The 19,561-nt window shown below is 48.6% G+C and overlaps 1 protein-coding gene across 6 annotated transcripts in view; it reads right to left on the reverse strand.

The window, feature by feature from the left end:
* Window positions 1-19,561, reverse strand: part of FYCO1 (FYVE and coiled-coil domain autophagy adaptor 1) — a 79,238-nt gene that overhangs the window by 7,091 nt on the left and 52,586 nt on the right. For 3 of the 6 annotated variants that reach the window (XR_001849880.3, XM_017640620.3, XM_017640618.3), the window contains exons 15-17: window positions 7,491-7,586; window positions 3,924-4,134; window positions 559-668 (exon numbers count right to left, since the gene is read on the reverse strand). Coding sequence is in view for 5 of the 6 variants with exons in the window: in XM_017640620.3 (XP_017496109.1) it covers window positions 559-668; window positions 3,924-4,134; window positions 7,491-7,586 (417 nt within the window). In the remaining variant the exon portion in view is untranslated. Of the gene's footprint in view, window positions 1-558; window positions 669-3,923; window positions 4,135-7,490; window positions 7,587-8,425; window positions 8,621-9,060; window positions 10,431-19,561 lie in introns of those variants that run through there. The other 3 variants (XM_037005614.2, XM_017640621.3, XM_037005615.2) reach the window with 2 other exon arrangements.

The following is a 19,561-nucleotide window of genomic DNA, read 5'->3' on the forward strand; positions in this document are numbered from 1 at the left end:
CCCACCCACCCATCCATCCATCCATCCATCCATCCATCCATCCATCCATCCATCCATCCATCCATCCATCCATCCATCCATCCAATCCTTCCACTGTGTTTAATGAGCTCCTTCTTTGGGCTCAGCACTGGGAACCTGGACATCAGAGAGGCGTGGGAGAGCACAGCAGTTAAGAGTCCAGAGTCTGGTAGTGGCCACCTGAGTTCAGTGGTAGAAATGGCTCTGCCACTAGCTGTGTGACTTGGGAGTGGCACTTTTACCCCTGTGGTCCTCAGTCCCTTAATAGGAACATGAGAGAAAGACAGACCCTGCTACATAGGGATGCTGTGGGGCTTGAGTCAGCCCTTGAGGAGTGGAGGGCTGAGAGCACACCTGACATGCAGTAGGACTCCACAAACATTAGCCATGTTCTAAAATCTGTAACAGATGCTGAACACCACAGTACAGAGGACTAAAATTAAAAAACTATTAATAATACATTACTGGTAACTAAATACTCTCTTTTAATGTGACCTCTGTTCTTATCATTTGGATGGCAGTAGATGAGGTAGCCCCTACCTGGAAAAGGTGTTGTCAAAGACGAGCATGTAGATGCCCGGCACGCGGACCTTGAGCCTGCCTTGGATGTTCTCCTGGTGGGAATTGCACCGGGTCATGGGAATGAGCACCTGGGAGGAAGAGCAGATGAGAAGAAGTGTGACCGAAGCTGAGAGGCCCACGGACTGTCTAGGCAGACCCTTTATCTCTGAAGAGGACACTGAGGCCTGAGAAGGCCGAGTCCCGAGGTCACAGCTGAGCAAGGCTGGGGCTGGAACCAGCCCCCAGGAATGGTGGGGTGCCTCCACATGCCCTGTGCTTGTTGACAACTTGCGGTAGGGGTAGACCGTGGGTATGAATTTCATCCAGAATCATGAACTAGTCAGCACCCCAAAAGAGTGGTTCCCCGGCCTCCTCTGACCATGCCTAATGCCAGAACACTCCACCATCTGGGGAACAGTTTTTCTGTCTTCAGGAAGCGGGGCCTTGTTCTAGGTGAAATCCATCTGTCTGCACACAGTCCAAGTTGGCTTTACTTATCTCCTGATGGCCTGCAGCTCTGATACAAAGCAAGGGTTCTATGCTAAATGGAAGAAGCCAGTCACAAAAGGCCACATAGACAGAAAGCAGGTTGATGGTTGCTGGGGTGAAGGCTGAGGAGTGACTGCTAGTAGATAGTTTCTTTGGGGGATGATGAAATGATCTAAAATTAGATGGTTGTACAACTCTGTGAACACACTAAAAACCAATGAATTATACAATTTAAATGAGTGACTTATATGGTGTTTGAATCATATCTTGATAAAGCTGCTTAAAAAATAAAAAGCCAAATGTTTTTGCCTCTAGTCCTGGTTCCTCCCCTGACTTTCTCTGTGGCCATTGAGCTTCTCTGGCCAAACATGAGTCCTCTGTCTCAAGAGAGAGCAGGGCCTGGGTCCTGCTCCCTCCATCATGCCCAAGCTGCAGGACATGGGCAGCCTCCGGTCCCTGGGCTGCTGCTTCTCTCCTCAGGTTCCTTCCCAAATTCACAGTCCCTACCTCAACGTCCAGGCATTACCTTGATGGGGGAAGTCATTCTGGAGAGGGTGGCCCAGGTGCCACTACAGATGGGGCTGGCCTCCTTCTGTGAGGTGTCGTCCACTTGGATGCGTCTTCCCAGCCCAGCCCTCCCCTCCGCTGCTTTCCTATCACTTTTCCTGGTTCGGCCCAGGGGTCTGCTGCCCCGATCGCTGCTCCCTGGGCTGGGTTAGGGGAGGAGAGTCTTGCCCACCCTAGTCACGACACATGTACCTATTTACTAGAATTTAGATGAATCACAGTTGCCTGTTTACTAGGGTCTCTCTCTGATGACACTGTGAGCTCAAGGGCGGATCCCATGTTGCCCCTGTTGTCTGTAGCCCCAGGGCGCTCCACAGAGCCCAGTCCTTAGCAGAAGCTCAGTAACTGGTTGTGAACAACTGCAAGTGTGCAGCACAGTCGGTCGGGTCCCACCTCTACAGTAACAGACCCTACGTGCTGCAGCCATTGCTTCCTCTGAGGCCCGGGCTGGTCAGCAGATTGCACGGGGCATCACTAGGGCAGAGGTGAGGACGTGGGCCTGGAAACAAGTTCCCTGGTCTGATATCTACTCAGGGGATCTCAAGTGGAAATAACGGCTGCTCCCTTCAGCTGGGGGGATGCTGGCAGGCCTAAGAACTCCTGAGCACCCTTCTTGCTCACCCTGAAGACGGGCTCCTTCTGCCCCCTGGCGTCCACTATGAGAAAGACAATGGCAGCCATGGCCCCAGAAGGCCACGGGAAGCCAGAGAAGAGGAAAGCTATGAGGAAAGCTCCTCTACCTCCCGCGCTTCTGATTTCTGGCCGGAACACAAGCGTCCCACGACCATGAGGTTTGGCGGGTGAGTGACTGGCAAGGGGAGAGGCCCACAGCTCAGCCATGTGTGGGGCAGGTGGAATGGCAGAGGCCTGGGTGCCGATTTAGTCACGTCCCTCCCTCCCTGCCACAGCGCCGCCCGCATCGGGAGGCTGCTCTGCTAGGCGCCCGGTAGGCCTCAGGAATACAGGGCGAGCAGCAAAGGCACTGGGGCGAGTCCTCGGCGGTGCAGCTAGCCGTTAGTGCCCGGCTCCAGGCATACTGGCTCACCCGCGGCCTGCCTCACGGCCGGGGCTCGCCGCTCTGCATCTGCGTCCTCACCTGCCACAGGGCACTGAGGCCTGGCGCGCCCCCCGTGCACCCCGCAGGGCTGAGTCCTTGCATGCTCCCAGACCCAAAACCCCAGGCCCGCCCCGGGGGAGGTTCAGGACCGCTCAGGAAGGAAGGGCTCCTAGGCTAGGTAGGTGGCGTGGCTGTGAGCCCCCAAAAGGAAGAGGGGGAGAGCAGCTTCCCAATACGAGCAGACATGAGACTCTCGCAGTCCCAACTCAAGGGGGCTAGATTACATTTTAGGAGTGAATTTGAAGAGGACAGAAATGGCAGCAGGTACCCACAGGGCAGGGCTGCAAACGCAAACGGGCACATGCTCCTCCATGTAGATTCCAGAACAGCAGGAGTGGGCCACTGTGTGCCCCACACCCCACGCCCTGACCCCGGGCCTTCCCCACCCCCCACCGAGAGCCCCCTAGGGCCCCCACGGCCCCCGTGCACCAGGGACTAATGGATATTATTGCAAAGACTACACAGAAGTCTTGTCTCACATACTTCACTGTTTTTTATCATGATTCTTGCCATTCTTACAAAACAGAAATGTCTGGGGTGTGGCCTCAGGAGTGGGTTTAAAAAAGTTCCCCTGGATTTCCACTGTGCAGCCAAGACCGAAAACTATGGTCCAGGCCATTCATCAATATTCCATGCTTAAAATGTCATAGGAGTTTATGAATGAGTATCTGCCACCAAGATTTCATGCCGAGTCACCCAAGTGATACAATGGCTATATGTTTCCACTGATGTCTTCAAGGTGAGATGCTGAGCCCCCTGAGCTCACGACCAGAAGCAGAGGTTCCTGCCTCCCACAGTGACTCCACACCGAGTCAGATGCCTGTGTTCCTCGGTGTTCCCCTAATCTATCCCACAGCCAGGCCGAGGCTGTCTGATGCAGGAGCAGCCTCCGGACACTTGGCGACCACACTCCTGGGCCCCCAGCTGCCTCCTGCCCGATGCCGGACAAGCCCAGCTGCTTTATGTGCTCTGCGTGACACCACCCAGAGGGCTTCTCCTTCCATGTCTCCTTCAGCCTGGTTCCTTCCCACATCCCTTTCACAGAGGGGGTGCAGGGCATTCCAGGTCAGGCCTGCCCAGCAGAAGGCAGGGTAGACATGGCCTTGCTCTGGGAAAGGCTGCCTAAGCATCCTGCTGTGTGAGAAGAGGCCCGCTGCAGGGAGCCGCCCACCTTGCACTGATCCAGCGGTGTGGCCTCGGCCTCCCGGAAGACCACGCTGAAGGAGATGCTCCTGGGGTCAGAGGAGAAGACCCAGCTGATGGTGAGCCCCACCTCAGCCATGCTGATGGTGATGAGACTGTAGGTACCGGACCTGACAAACAGCTCCCGGTTGCCCTCCCCGAAGCTGGCGATGTCTTCCACTGTGAGGGGTAACTTTATCCTAAAATACAAATGCAGAGAGGGGCCTGATCAAATGGGCAAAGCGCTTGAGTCTGCTGGCCAGGTCACCTGTTGCCTCAGAAGTGGCTAGAACCCTGGAGACTCTTGCGAGAACAAGCCCTGGGTAACCCTGACCAACATGCTTAATTAGGGATGAAAAGTTGATGGGCAGCTAAACGTGTTTCCTGAGTACTTACTACCTGTCTGGCATAGTTCTAGGCACTAGGAACACAAGAGTGCAAAACACAGACGACAGCCCTTGCCTGTGTGGAGCCTGTCAGCACCGAGAGGACCGCCTGAGGTGCCCACGTCCCCCGGGGACAGGAGGTGAGTACTGGGGCGGTGGCTTTCTGTAGCTCTCCTGAAGCTGCCCTGCTGCTTGGCCGTCCATTTTCTCTCCCCCTTACTCATCCCAACCCCCTGCTTCCCCTTTCTCTAATCTGTACCCGCAGAAAGCACACTCACCCTAGACATCTCCCGCCCTGTCTGCTGTCCCTCTCGGCGGGAATCTGAGGCCTGCCACAAGATTCCAAGGGGCCACCCTGACTTTTCTTAAATGCCACCCCCCGTACTCTATGATACAGGGGTGACAGGGTGGGATGAGGGCCTCGTGGAGACAGGCTTCCTGGGGCCGTGTCCCTGGTTCCAATTCTCACCAGGTGGGTAAGAGCCCCTTCCAGGTTTGAAGGGCTTGGCGGTGGCAAGTTCCTCCACTTTCAGGGTCCTCTGCAGGACCCAGAGGGCGACGTGAAGGACATGAAGCGTGGCACCAGAGGGACCTGGGCTCTGGCAGCTGCCTTGCTTCCCATCCGTTTCAGGGCTCACCCTTTCTTAAGCCTCAGTTTCCTCACCTGCAAACAGGGACCGCCAGGCCTGCCTCCTGACTGTCGTGAGGATGATCTCAGAGGATAAACTGGACAGGAGTGGCCAGTTTGCCTGATGCTCCCTGTGTTGACTGAGTGGCACCCCCTCCCACACCTTGCTACTCCAGAGGTGGGGTGTCAGCTTGGGGCACAATGACAAGGCCTCCAGGGCAGAGCTGCCCCTTAGCAGCACTGTGGCCTTGGGCAGGTCTCATCTAGTCAGCCGCAGTGGGGAGGTGTGCCAGGCCCTCTGCTCACAGGCTCCGTGTGTTACCACAACAGCTAAGTGAGAAAGCCAATACCCCCAATTTTACCCACGTAGATGCTAAGATTCAAAAGATGATGAAACTTGATCCAGGTCCACACAAGTCTGACCTGAAGCCATTATCTTTCCACTGTATCAAATTGCCTTTCATGGAGAAGACACATTGCTGTCCCCTTTAATACAGGGGTGGAAACTGAAGCTCAGAGAGGCTAGGTAACTGGCCCAAGGCTGCACAGCAAGTAAACAGTGGCACCAAAAGTTCTGTCTGCCTCCAAAGCTGCGGAGATGGATGGGAAGACTGTCCAAAGCCATGCTAATGAGAAGAGTAATGATTAAAAAATGATTAAAAAAATCAAAATGCACTAAAGAATAGCTCTGATATCAGCCACTCACCTACATGAAAATTTAATTCCATGTAACATTTTTCCATGTGTTCTTTTAAGCTTTACTTCTAATTATGGTACAAAAGGCCTGGTCCAATATTTATAATTTTCAAGAATCTGAGAGTAGGTAAAGGGTATGTTTTGGAAAAGAGGTCATTCTTACAATCAGGACCCTTACCACATGCAGTCACTCTGACAGAATATGCCTCTGATGCTGGTTCATTTATAATTTTAGGTTCCAGAATTCTCCCCTTGCACCCAGTTATGTGGACTGTGCTTTTAGCCTTTACCTTTCTAGACTTCATCAGCTCAGTAGAGGATATACGCAGTCTCCCCAAAGGTGATGCTAATAAAAACAAATCAAGGGTTCACCATCTCTGCTCAAATATAATTTTAAATAAGAGAAGCCTACTGTCCACAGGACTCACGTCATAGTCTACTGGTCTCCCTACCTCAGCTCTTGTCCTTCCATAGTCATTTTGCACATGGCAACCAGAGAGATCCTTTTTCAGTGAAAATTAGGTTAAGTCATTCTTCTGTCCCAAACTTCATTTTGGGCTCTCATTTCCCACAAATTAAAAGCCAAAGTCTTTACAATGGCCAACAAGGCCTAATGTGATGTGGGTCCCGACTCCCTCTGACTGGGATTTCTCTTGCTTTGTCTGCTTCAGCCACACAGCCTCTTTCCCGGTCCCGAGAACATGCCAGGCGCTGTCCTGCTGCAGGGCCTCTGTGCTGACTGTTCCCTCATACATTAGCATGGCAACTCCTCCAAGTCTGACCTTCTTGGTGACATTCTATTTAAAATTGTAAATCCCAACCCCTGCCCCAGTCTGGTCCCATTTTGTTTCCTTTCCATAGCAGGCCCCACCTTGTGTTGTACTGTATAATTTACTTATTTGCTTATGCTTATTGCTGTCCCTGCTGGAGTATGAACTGAACACGAGGGCAGGGATCTTTTTTTTGTTCACTATTGAACTCTAAGGACCCTGAATAGTACTTGGCACATAGTAGGTGCTGAGTAAATATCTCTGATTTAGTTACTGCACCTATTCAATGATTGTTACGCAATTATGCAGACATTGGACACAACACTGGAGAAAAGAAGGAAAATATTCATGCAATATCAACTTTAAAAAGATTGTGAAATAAGATAGAATCTTTATGTTGAAAAATTATGTGTGCATACATATACACACATATGTACATATATATGTATATATATAATATATATAAAGGCCTGAAAAAGTAATTTGCTTACCTCTGTTTTCCTAATCATCTATAACGAAATGTATTGCTCTTACAATAATAAAACAAAACAAAGTTAATTTCCAAAAAGAAGAACAAAGGGCGTAGGGGTGAGGGAGGGTTGTCCGTAAAGGGGCCCAGGAAACTTTGCAGGGTGATGGACCTGTTCTGTATCTCCACTGTGGTCATACAGGGGTGAATCACTTTTCTTTTCTGGATCTAGGTTTCCTTTTTGGCAGAAATGGGGGCTGGGCCTGGTTGGGCTTTGAGGTCCCTGAGATGAGGTAAGCCTCTGGCAGACGTGGGCATGGAGCCCAGCAGGATGATTGGTGACTAGAGTGTATTATTTGTCAAAATCCAAGCACTGTACACTACACACTACAAAGTATATAATTATATAGGTATATAATGATAACTAAACAAAAGCACTGACTGAAAGCCACAATCAGGGCCAAGCCGGAGCCTCGGGGTGCTTCCCAGCCAAGTCCCAGCACACTAAGACGGTGAATTCCCTGCGAAGGCCAGGGCTCCTCCTTTGGTGCTCCTGCCCCACAGAGGCAAACCCTGGGGATGTCCCATTCAGGGACCCATCACTTACATCAGTTCTCCAGACTTCAGCAAGCAGATTTCAGCATCCTGCCCCAACAGTATGTCTTCAGTGTCCTCAGGGGTTAGTGAATTTGATGTGGTATCCCTAAAATGTCACAAATGAGAACACAGCCATTTACCAAATCATCAGCACACAGGGTCCCACAGCCGGAAGCCCATAGTCTTGGAGTCATGCAGTCAACCTTAGAACACACAGGGGGTCCTTGTGTTGTGAAGGCCTGTATACAGGCTCTATGGCTAGAGGGCCACCAGAGCTGCGGCCAAGCAGGCAGGGTGGGGAGAGGACCACAGGCGGACTTCCATGGGGCAACTCAGCAGCACTGCAAAAGCTGCCTCCTCGGCCCCAGCCCAGGACTGGACGAGCCTGCTCTGGAGAACAAGAATAGGCACTGAGAGCTGATGGGGCAGTGGACAGTGTGGGTCAAGAGGGAGGCCGGGGGACAGAGCCATGGACAAAGGGGGCAGACCTAAGCCATATCTCCTCTTTCCCTCACAACCCACAATCAGCTATGCTGAGGACCACGAACAGGAGTGGCCTGCCAGCACAGACATACCACAGCTCCCGAAGTATGCCCAAGAACACCAGCGCTGGCGGAGGAGTGCCCCACACGCTCTCCCCGTCAGTGCCAGTATCCTTAAGAAGGCCTGTAGCACAGATCTATTGACTCTTCGAATATTCCTGTTTATTTGACCATGGAACATTTTACCCCCTGCTTAATTGTTCACCCTGGGAACACAGATTGCAGTTCCCCCATTTCACTGAGGGGGACACAGAGGCCCAGGCAGTTCCTGGGAGGCAGCGTGAGAATCAGACAAGCTGACCCCAGCTCATTGCTCAGCCTTCCAGGCCCCCCACACACCCTGAATCCTAGAGCTCAGGACCTAGTAGGGTCCCTGGGACATCAGCAACACAAAGAACCACAGCAGCCATGCCCTGGTGCTCACAGAGTTTCTGCCTGGAGGTGGCACACATCACCTTTCCTTGGAGGTGATTCTCACCACACTGCTTCTCCCATTTCACTGCCAGGAGAGTCCAAGGCCGACCACTACAATGGGCGCAGCTGCTCATTCTTCCACAGGGAGAGGCGCCAACATCCATGCCACAGCTGCATAACTTGCCTGTGGAGAGGGGCAGCAGACAGTCCACCACAGCCCATGGTCTGTGTCTGAGGCCTGAAGCTCCCTGCTCATCAGCAGGACCCTGGGAAGGCCCACCTGGAGCATGCAGGCATCTCCATGTGCACACTGAAAGCAGTGGTTAAGAGCTGGCAAATTCAGTCTCACGTAGGCCCGTCCTGGCTGTCGCTCAGCTGTGGGGGCAGCAACATCTGTGCACCACCCAGAACACCGCCTCAACAGCAGACATCAAGAGGCTGGGGATGTGGTGGGCGGCCTCACCCCAGGGACTGGAATACAGGTGGCATTTGCAGCCTGCTCCTGTGCCCCTTGTCCTCCCCTCCCATACTCCTCCCTGTCACCCATATGTTACAGCCCTGGTCATGCTTCTGAGACATACTCTCACTGGTCTGAACTCAGTAAGTGGACACAGAGACAAAGAGAACAGCGGAGTGAGGCTTTAATAGTGATCTTGCAAGATCGGGTGTCTGGTGGGCAGGCACACCCAGGGCGGCTATAACAAGCAATTTATTCCGAGGCACTCAAGACCCTCCCCTGGTTCCTCAGTGGCTGAGTACTGCAGGGTTCACGTTCTTTCCTGGATGTCGCCTAAGCAAGTTATATCCATATTAGGCTTTCTTTACATTTGTCTTAATTTTATTGGCTGGTTCAAAACTCCTTTTTCCAGAATATGCATAACCTGTTCCTGCTCAACTTCCTTCCCCCTCCCAGCCTGAGTGACTTCCTGGCATGTACTTTGCCATGTGGGCTTTTTGTCAATACCTTGTTTAAACATTTAAATCCCCTGGTGGGAATAAATCAAATTTAAGTTTATGCTTTTTCTAACATGCTAGGCTTACTTATCTGCTTTTGGGTCTTCTCTCCCCACAGACCATGAACTCTGCAGGCAGGGCTACAGCTGAGTGTCCCCCACCAGACAGCACCAGCACACCGCCGGCCAGCCACTGCTGCTAGCAGGAACCAAAGAATGTGCGTGCTACTTGCTAACAAACATACATGGGCTGTAAACCATCACTGTGTAGACTCAGGAGAAAAGGGTCAAGGGACTGCTGATGAAGCCAAGAGAAGAGTCAGGGCCAGATTCCTGGAGGAGGAAGGCTCTGAGTCATGTACAGAGGGGCAGATGCTGGGTTAGCAGATCAGCACCCGAGGATCAACACCTGGGGCCACCTTCACCTCTAGCAGGATTTTCTGACACAAAAGTGACTACTTGCTGCCAACTTTCAAAGTCTCAGTGCCTGGAGGACAGCAGGAACTGCACAGGGAGTGGCCTCAAGATCTGGCTTCATTCAGCCTGGACATCACTCCTGCTCTCTGGACCCAGCAGCTGCTCTCTGCCAGGGAGCTGCCATTTCTCAGCCTGGCTCCTGCTGACTGCTGGAGGGCTGAGGCTGCCAGCTTGAGGATCTGCTCTCTGGGCACTGCTGCAAAAGGGTGTGGGTGCTGGCACATGGAGCCTCCAGGGATGCCTAGATAATCAGATACCCACGAGCGCCCAGGTGCCTGGCCAGCCTGTGACAAGTGGGAGAGCCCGTCTTCCCAAACCCTGTCCTTCGGGGGCTGACCACCACGAGCCTTGAGTGGGGCTCCCTCTAGTGGAGCTCACTGCGGCTCCAAAGGGCTGGAGAGGTGGCATGGCTCTTGGTGGGGGCGCCATCACTCCAAGGTCAGTCTTGGCTTTATCATTATGTGACTTCTGTGGGCCCTTTCCTCTTCTGAGACCTGAGTTTTCTCTTCTCTAAATGGAGGAGATGGAACCAGATGGACTCCAGGTTCTGCTGGCTTGAAAAGGCTGTAAATTGGAAGGGACAGAGAAGGCGCTGCATGAAGCCTGCTGACTGGGCCTGAGGAGGGTCTGCTCTGGTTGGCAGCTCCCTGCCCCTGGCCTTCTCTCTTCCCAGGGAAGGTGCGGTACAAACACGTCCGGAAGTGCCCGCTGCCACCGAGATCAAGTCCTGTCACTCACTGTCCCTTTTCCTTCCCGGCCCAGTCCAACCCCTGATTCCTCCCTATCCACCTCCTTCTTTCTGCTCTTCCAACCCCTGGCTTCCAGATCCGCCATCCCTTACCCTGGGACAAAGAGGATCATAGAACGTCAGTATGAGAAGCAGCTCGAGACCATCTAGTCCAAACCCCACACGAGAGCCAGGGAGGCAGGGCCCCAGGGGACAGGAGACGAGCCCAAGGTCTCAGGCCTGCCTCATGTCATGTGCACTTATCCTTGACCATGGTGTGAATATCATAAATGAGAAAGAGAAACAATATATGATGAAACAAACTCTGAAACTGTAGTTGGGTCTCTGAATTCTGCTGCATTTAGGATAAATGCTGTCCTAACCTACCATTCTCTCTCTGATCATCATGACGACAGACAGCCCCTGACTACCTTCCAGAAGATGATTTCTGGAGCAGATCCTGCAGACCCTGGCCAGTCCTGGGGTGGAGGCGGAGTGTGTGGAACCTTGAAGGTAAGGATTACAGGCTTAGAGTTTTCTTTCCAATAGCTTTTCAAATCGTGGTTCAGGAGCCAGGACCCGCTAAGTGGGTTGTGAATCAATTTTAGTTATGACTGACAATAGAATAGAAAATGTCAGTGCAATAGTCTATGGCATGTTGTTAGGGAAGTGGGAAGTATTGTTTATGAGGCTCTTGTTTTGACTTATTTCTACACACATACACACCTGGGTAGTCATGAAAAAATGTTTTTCTTACTGTGGGATGCAGTAGAAAATATTCAACCAACTCTGTTAGATGTCAAAGGATTAAGGGAAGTTTGAGATTGAGGGGAACAAAAACAAGGCCGCCAGGGGGCGCCCTATCTCCCACCAGAGCCATTTCCTTCTGTTGCCACTGTGTTGTTCTCAGAAGTTTCGCAACAAATTCACTGCCCACAAGTAACCTTTCTCTTCCCCTTCTTGCAGCCACGAGGGCCTACTGCTAGCTGGGGTGGCCTACCACCGCTGATGGTATGTCACCCTTTCCTGCCGAGTTTCCGTCCCTGAGCCTGTGGTCGGGAAGCTGAGCCTGTCTTGAGGCAATGGGTATCTGCCAACTTGCTCCATCTTCTGGGGTGATCGTCTTGGTGCCCCCAGGAACCTGCCCTCCCCACAGCCTATGCTCAGTAAATGTCAAGAAGTGCCTCAGGGTGAGGGGGTTCCTGTCCCAAATGCCCCCAATGGGGGACAAAACCAAGGCTCCATTTAAAAACAAGTTAATAATAAAGTGGCGACCACGACAAGGCGGGCACCGCAGGCGTTCCTGGCAGTGCCGTCCGGGGACCCGTGACTCCTGCGTCAGCGGTCACAGGTGGGGTCCCTCTTGCCTGGTCTTTACTGCTGGAATCTATAGCCTTTTCCTCTCACAAATGAGAACGTCTTAGCTGCTTTTTCACTTAATTACTGTACAACTTCCATCCTGCAGGCTGTCCGAGGAGCAGATTCTCCGATTTAGCTCAGCTGAGGAAGGGATGGCTGCCTGCCCAGCCCCTGGGAATCTTGCTGACATCTTCCTCACAGGGCTCCATGAACTCCTCTGCCTCGCCAAGCCCAGCACAGTGAGAAGTGTTGCTCCACCTGATTACACGGCCCCCTCGCCCCCCAGGCCAGCCTCTGTCCGCGCACAGTCTCCTGCAAACTGGAGAGGTCTTCAGTTTACAACCACAGTGTCCGACAGCGTCACTAGCCTCATGTGGCTATTTAAACTCATCTTCACCAGAATGTATAAAACCTCAGAATTTGGCTCCATAGTCTGCACTACCCACAGTTCAAGTGCTCAACAGCCGGAGGGGCTAGCAGCTGCTAACTGACCAGTGCAGAACAGCACACGCCCATCATCACAGAGGATGCTACTGGACAGCATGGCTTTGGAAGGTCGGGCTGAGCCATGCTGTGGGTCTCATTCACTGTGCGATCTGGGGGCACTTTTCAATTTCCTATTAAAAGTAAATTCCCAGTAGTTTTCTTTAAGTTACTCCTTTTTGCCTGAAAACCAAGTGAAGAAGAGCACTTCTGGTATTTGGGTATCTGATCACTTAGTAACCATGGTCTGACCGCAGTGCCCATCCTCACAACAGCACCCTGCTGAGGTGCCGGGCACAGCCCACTCGCAGCCTTCTGGGTAGGCCAGCTCCCTGTGTATCTGCAGTCCTAACTCACCCTCCATACCCAAGGCCTCGCAGCCACACTCTTCTGCCAGCAGCAGTAACTGCCTCGGCCCAGAGCCCCAGAACTGACATCCTGGCCAGGGCTCTGGCTCGAGACATGTTAGGTGTTCAGGAAAGGTGAGCATGTCAACACAGTCTAACTTCCAAGACAAACCAGCAGCAGGCATGGCTGCCACTTCCCTCTTATTCTTCATCCAATCCTATTCAGAAAGTGTTCAAGTATTCTAGGGGAAATTTAAGACATAATTGGAGACCTGCCCATAAAAAGTTTCAAACTTTTGTTTCAAAGAAAAGTAATGTCCTTGAAACAATGAATGCTACAAATTGGCAGATGAACAAAGGCACTTGTGAAGTGACTGAAATAAAATTCTGGCCCCAAAATTGTGGGTGGCTGTGTTCCTCCCGTTTAGTTGTAAGTCTCTCACTGAAGAACTTTCCACTGGAGAATGGTTCTGACAGTGCAGTCATGCTGTCTCAAATACACACATCCCCTGTCCTCCGCAGGCCTGAGCATGTGTGCACACAGTGTGGAAGGCAGTCCTAGGGATTGCTGACAGAAGAGCATGGCCGAGTGTGTTCAATAAGGCTCAGGCCACTCCAATTCTGTCTCGTGAATTGGTACCAAATGATGCAGTTGGCTTGTCCCTGGGAAAAGCTCATCTTTCAAAGCTTAAAGACTGAATTGTCAGGCTAGCTCACCTTAAAGTGATGTCTTGCCCCAAAGGGTCTCTTTCAGAGGATGGATGCTTTGACCCATCTTCCCTTCAGTATTTGGTTCAGCCTGTTCATTTGTCCCTGTATGCATCCATCCCCCTTGGGTTAATATATTGTGCATAGCCTCATGGTTCCTACCCTCAGGAACACTTCATTCATTCATATCAATTTGGTGGAAAGGATAGCTGGAGTTAGTTTGTTTAACAAAGACCTGATAATCCACTGGAGGTCATTAGGTCTTCTATCAGGGGCCCTGGAATAGCTGACTGCTCAGAAAGAGTACAGGGAGCACTGGCTTTGCAGTCAGACAGATCCTGAGTACTGCCTACGACGGGTGTGGTTTGGGGCAAGCAAGCTAATCCTTCTAGCCTCCTGCTTACTCATCCTGAGGATTAGACAGCTGTACTGAAGCAGCAGCCAGCACAGGGCCTGGCTCATAGCATAACTGAGTGTTAGTCTCTGGGGCTACTTCTAGTCCCTGCTCCCAGTACCTGACACCCTACCCTTAGGAAGAGCCACAGGAGAGGGTTTGCCCAGGAAGTGGGGCAGAGACCACCAGCCCTGGGGAACCCAGGCTGAATGGGAGTGCAAACCCTTCCAGGGAGGTAAGAAGAGTCTAGTCACTGTCTATATTTGTTAACTTAATATGGTTTTGTTTTCATTTGCATTTTAAGACAGGCTATTATCTCAGATAATTGTCTACTCACCTTCTCAAGGAAGGTCTGGTCATTCAGCCAGAGGAAGGGAGAAATGGAATCCATACCTCTACCTGGGACCTTTCCCATGGAAAGGAGGTACTGTGGAATGTGACCCAGGCAGAGATTTCTCCAATTCCTGCCCTCTGGGTGTTATTTCCCAGAAATGTTAACATTTTTGGGTCACAGGGACCAACAACTAGAACTGTACTGTGATCAAGGTGTTCAGTATCTGGGGACCTGCAGTGGGAAGGGTGGCCTCAGGAAGGATGACTCCAGCCAGGGCTGCATCAGGCCTTCTGGCAGATGCACAACCTAGAAGCCATCCAGGCCCTTGGTCTGGCAATGACAGAAACCTGGGTTTGTATCCTGGAAGGGCCAGCTGTTAGCTGTGCACATGGGGCTGTTCTTTCAGCTATGGGCCTCAGTGCTCTCATCTATAAAGGGGGGATAATGCTTGAGATGCAAGATGGCAGCATGAGAGATGAGACAGAGAACTCTTCCCAAAACCACATATAATATGAAAATATAGTTAATACAACTACTCTTAAAAAGCAACAGGAAATAAGGCTACACCAGATTTCTTACACCTGGAGAAGAGAGCAGAAGTCATGAAACAGAGAATGTACCAAAGCCTTGATGGGGCAGGACCCAAGCCCCTCCCCCACTCCAGCTCACCAGCAGGAGGAAAAGAAGCAGAGTGGGGGAAGGGGTGGAATCCTAGGACTGCTGAACACCCAGCCATGGAAATCTGCTTTGGGTGCACAAGCCTACATTGCATGGTTCTCTGGAGATTAGTGGGGTTCAAAAGCTAAGATAAGCAGAATACTTGGAGAGACTGAGATTCCAGCCATTTGTGGAGGACAGGGATCCACATCCAGCCTCTCTGAAACAAAGGAAAGGCGGTTGGTCTGAGAGGCTTCCTAGTAGCAAGAGGGCTGCTGAAGGGGCGGGGTTAACCAGATCTTGCTGTGTGGGAGAAGGGATAGGTGGACAAAGTTGTCTGGGCGTGCTCTGCCCAGCAAGTTGGGAACTTTAAGGAGCTTCAGGTGTTCCATTCCCCTGGCTGGCTACTCAGCTCTGAGGCACCCCACTATGATATGCAGTCTGCTGTGCCTTCCTCCTGGTTTGCTGGCACTGGCTCGCAAACTGGCAGTCCCTGTCCTGGTGTCAGGCCAGACAGAGGCAGGTCCTGCCTATGGCAGCTACAGACACAAAGGACAGAGGCTTACACCTGTGTGCTTGGCTCACTGGTTTTGACAGTGGAGACAGGCACTGCAGATGGGAAGCAGGAAACAGTTCATAACTACCCCCAAGCACCAGCGACACTCCCCTGCAACCACTGACATCACTCCAGACACTAGAGCAGCTCCAGACACTAGAGCATCTGGGCACTAGAAGGTGCCACATACAAATATGAAACGTCAAAGGAAACTGATTCAAACCAAAATCTCACAAACACCAGAAAAAGGGCCAAATGAAACTGAATGTACCAATCTTCCTGAAAGAGAGTTCAAAATAAAAATCATAAACATGCTCATGGAGGTACAGAAAAATATTCAAGAACTCAGGGACAAATTTAGGATGGAGATTCAATCATTAAGAAATTCCATATCTGAAATGAAACATACAATGGAGGGATTTAAAAGCAGAGTAGATGTAGTAGAAGAGACGGTAAATGGAATGGAAATTAGACAAGAGGAATACAAAGAAGCTGAGGCACAGGGAGGAAAAAGGATCTCTAGGAATGAAAGAATATTGAGAGAACTGTGTGACCAATCCAAATGGAATAATATTCACATTATAGGGGTACCAGAAGAAGAAGAGAGAGAGAAAGGGATAGAAAATGGTTTTGAGTAAACAACTGCTGAAAACTTCCCCAATCTGGGGAAGGAGATACTGTCTCAGGCCATGGAGGTGCACAGATCTCCCAACACAAGGGACCCAAAGAAGACAACACCAAGACATATAATAATTAAAATGGCAAAGATCAAGGATAAGGACAGACTTTTAAAAGCAGCAGGAGAGAGAAAAAAGATCACATACAAAGGAAAACCCATCAGGCTATCATCAGACTTCTCAACAGAAACCTTACAGACCAGAAGGGAGTGGCATGATATATTTAATGCAATGAAGCAGAAGGGCCTTGAACCAAGAATACTCTACTCGGAAAGATTATCATTTAAATTTGAAGGAGGGATTAAACAATTTTCAGATGCAAAAGCTGAGAGAATTTACCTCCCACAAACCACCTCTACAGTGCAATTTGGAGGGACTGCTATAGATGGAAATATTCCTAAGGCTAAGCTAAATAGCTGTTACCAGAGGAAATAAACTATAGCAAAGAAAGTAGAACGATTATTTACTAAGCAGATGCAAAACCAAATCAACTACCACCAAATGGAATCAAAGGATAGACAGAGTACAGAATATAATACCTACTATATAAAGAATGGCGGAGGAAGGAAAAGGAGGAAACTAAAAAAGTATCTTTAGGTTGTGTTTATAATAGCATACTAAGTGAGTTAAATTAGACTGTTAGATAGTAAGGGAATTACCCTTGAACCTTTGGTAACCATGAATCTAAAGCCTGCAATGGCAATAAGTACATACCTATTGATAATCACCCTAAATGCAAATAGTCTGAATGCACCAATCAAAAGACATACAGTCACTGAATGGATAAAAAAACAAGACACATCTATATGCTGCCTACAAGAGACTCACTTCAAACCCAAAGACGTATACAGACTGATCAAAAGGGATGGAAAAAGATATTTCATGCAATTAATGGGGAGAAAAAAAGCTGGAGTTGAAGTACTTGTATCAGACAAAATAGACTTCAAAAGAAAGAAAGTCACAAGAGACAAAGAAGGATATTACATAATGATAAAGGAGTCAGTCCAACAAGAGGATATAACTATTACAAATATTTATGCACCCAACACAGCATCACTTACATATGTGAAGCATATACTAACAGAATTAAAGGGGGAAATAGAATGCAATACATTCATTTTAGGAGACTTCAACACACCACTCACTCCAAAGGACAGATCAACCAGACAGAAAATAGTAAGGAGACAGAGGCATTGAACAGCACATTAGAACAGATGGACCTAACGGACATCTACAGAACACTCCATCCAAAAGCAACAGAATACATATTCTTCTCAAGTGCACGTGGAACATTTTCAAGAATAGATCATATACTAGGCCACAAAAAGAGCCTCGGTAAATTCAAAAAGATTGAAATTGTACCAATCAGCTTCTCAGAACACAAAGGTATGAAACTAGAAATAAATTACACAAAGAAAATGAAAAACTCCATAAACACATGGAGGCTTAACAACATGCTCCTAAATAACCAATTAATCAATCACCAAATAAAAACAGAGATCAAGCAATATATGGAGACAATGACAACAATAACTCAACACAACAAAATCTGTGGGACACTGCGAAGGCCATACTAACAGGAATGTATATTGCAATACAGGCCTGCCTCAGGAAAGAAGAACAATCCCATATAAACAGTCTAAACTCACAATTAACAAAACTGGAAAAAGAAGAACAATTGAGGCCCAAAGTCAGTAGAACAAGGGACATAGTAAAGATTAGAGCAGAAATAAATAAAATAGAGAAGAATAAAACAACAGAAAGAATAAATGTAAGCAGGAGCTGGTTCTTTGAGAAAATAAACAAATAGATAAACTCCTAGCCAGACTTATCAAGAAAAAAAGAGAGTCTACACACATCAACAGAAACAGAAATGAGAAAGGAAAAATCACTACCAACACCACAGAAATACAAAGAATTATGAGAGAATACTATAAAAAATTATGTGGTGACAAACTGGATAACCTAGAAGAAATGGACAACATTTTAGAAAAATACAGCCTTAAAAGGCTGACCCATGAAGAAACAGAAAATCTGAACAGACCAATTACCAGCAAAGAAATTGAATTGGTAATCAAAAAACTACCTAAGAACAAAATCCTTGGACCAGATGGTTTCACTGCTGAATTTTATCAAACATTTAGTGAAGACCCAATATCCACCCTCCTTAAAGTTTTCCAAAAAGTACAAGAGGAGGGAATACTCCCAAACTCATTCTACGAGGCCACCATCACTCTAATACCAAAACCAGGCAAAGACACAACAACAAAAAAAAGAAAATTACAGACCAATATTCCTGATTAACGTAGATGCAAAACTACTCAACAAAATATTAGCAAACTGAATTCAAAAATACATAAAAAAGATAATCTATTATGATCAAGCAGGATTTATTCCAGGGATGCAAGGATGGTACAACATTTGAAAATCTATCAACATCATCCACCACATCAACAAAAAGGCCAAAAACATGATCATCTTCATAGATGCTGAAAAAATATTCAATACAATTCAACATCCATCATGATAAAAAGTCTCAGCACAGTAGGTATAGAGGGCAAGTACCTCAACATAATAAAGACCATATATGACAAACCCACAGTCAACATTATACTTAACAGTGAGAAGCTGAAAGCTTTTCCTTTAAGATCGGGAACAAGACAAGGATGCCCACTGTCCCCACTTTTATTCAACATAGTTCTGGAGGTCCTGGCCATGACAATCAGACAACAAAAAGAAATAAAAGGCATCCTGATTGGCAAGGAAGAAGTTAAACTGTTACTATTTGCAGATGACATGAAACTGTACATAAAAGACCCTAAAGAATCCACTCCAAAATTACTAGATCTAATATCTGAATTCAGCAAAGTTGCAGGATACAAAATTAATACTCAGAAATCTGTTGCATTCCTATACACTAATGATGAACTAGCAGAAAGAGAAATCAGGAAAACAATCCATTCACAATTGCATCTAAAAGAATAAAATACCTAGGAATAAACCTAACCAAGGAAGTGAAAGACCTATACCCTGAAAACTACAAGACACTCATAAGAGAAATTGATGAAGATACCAATAAATGGAAACAAATCCCGTGCTCATGGATACGAACAATTAGTATTGTCAAAATGGCCATCCTCCTAAAGCAATCTACAGATTCAATGCAATCCCTATCAAAATACCAACAGCATTCTTCAATGAACTAGAGCAAAAAGTTCTAAAATTCATATGGAATGACAAAAGACCCCGAATAGCCAAAGCAATCCTGAAAAGGAAAAATAAAGCAGGGGTATTATGCTTTCCAACTTAAAGCTTCAGTACAAAGCCACAGTAATCAAAAAAATTTGGTACTAGCACAAGAAACGATCCATAGACCAATGGAACAGACTGGAGAGCCTTGATATAAACCCAAGCATATATGGTCAATTAATATATGATAAAGAAGCCACGGAC

This window comes from Manis javanica, chromosome 3 (genome assembly GCF_040802235.1).
Source record: "Manis javanica isolate MJ-LG chromosome 3, MJ_LKY, whole genome shotgun sequence".
Classification (NCBI taxonomy): domain Eukaryota; kingdom Metazoa; phylum Chordata; class Mammalia; order Pholidota; family Manidae; genus Manis; species Manis javanica.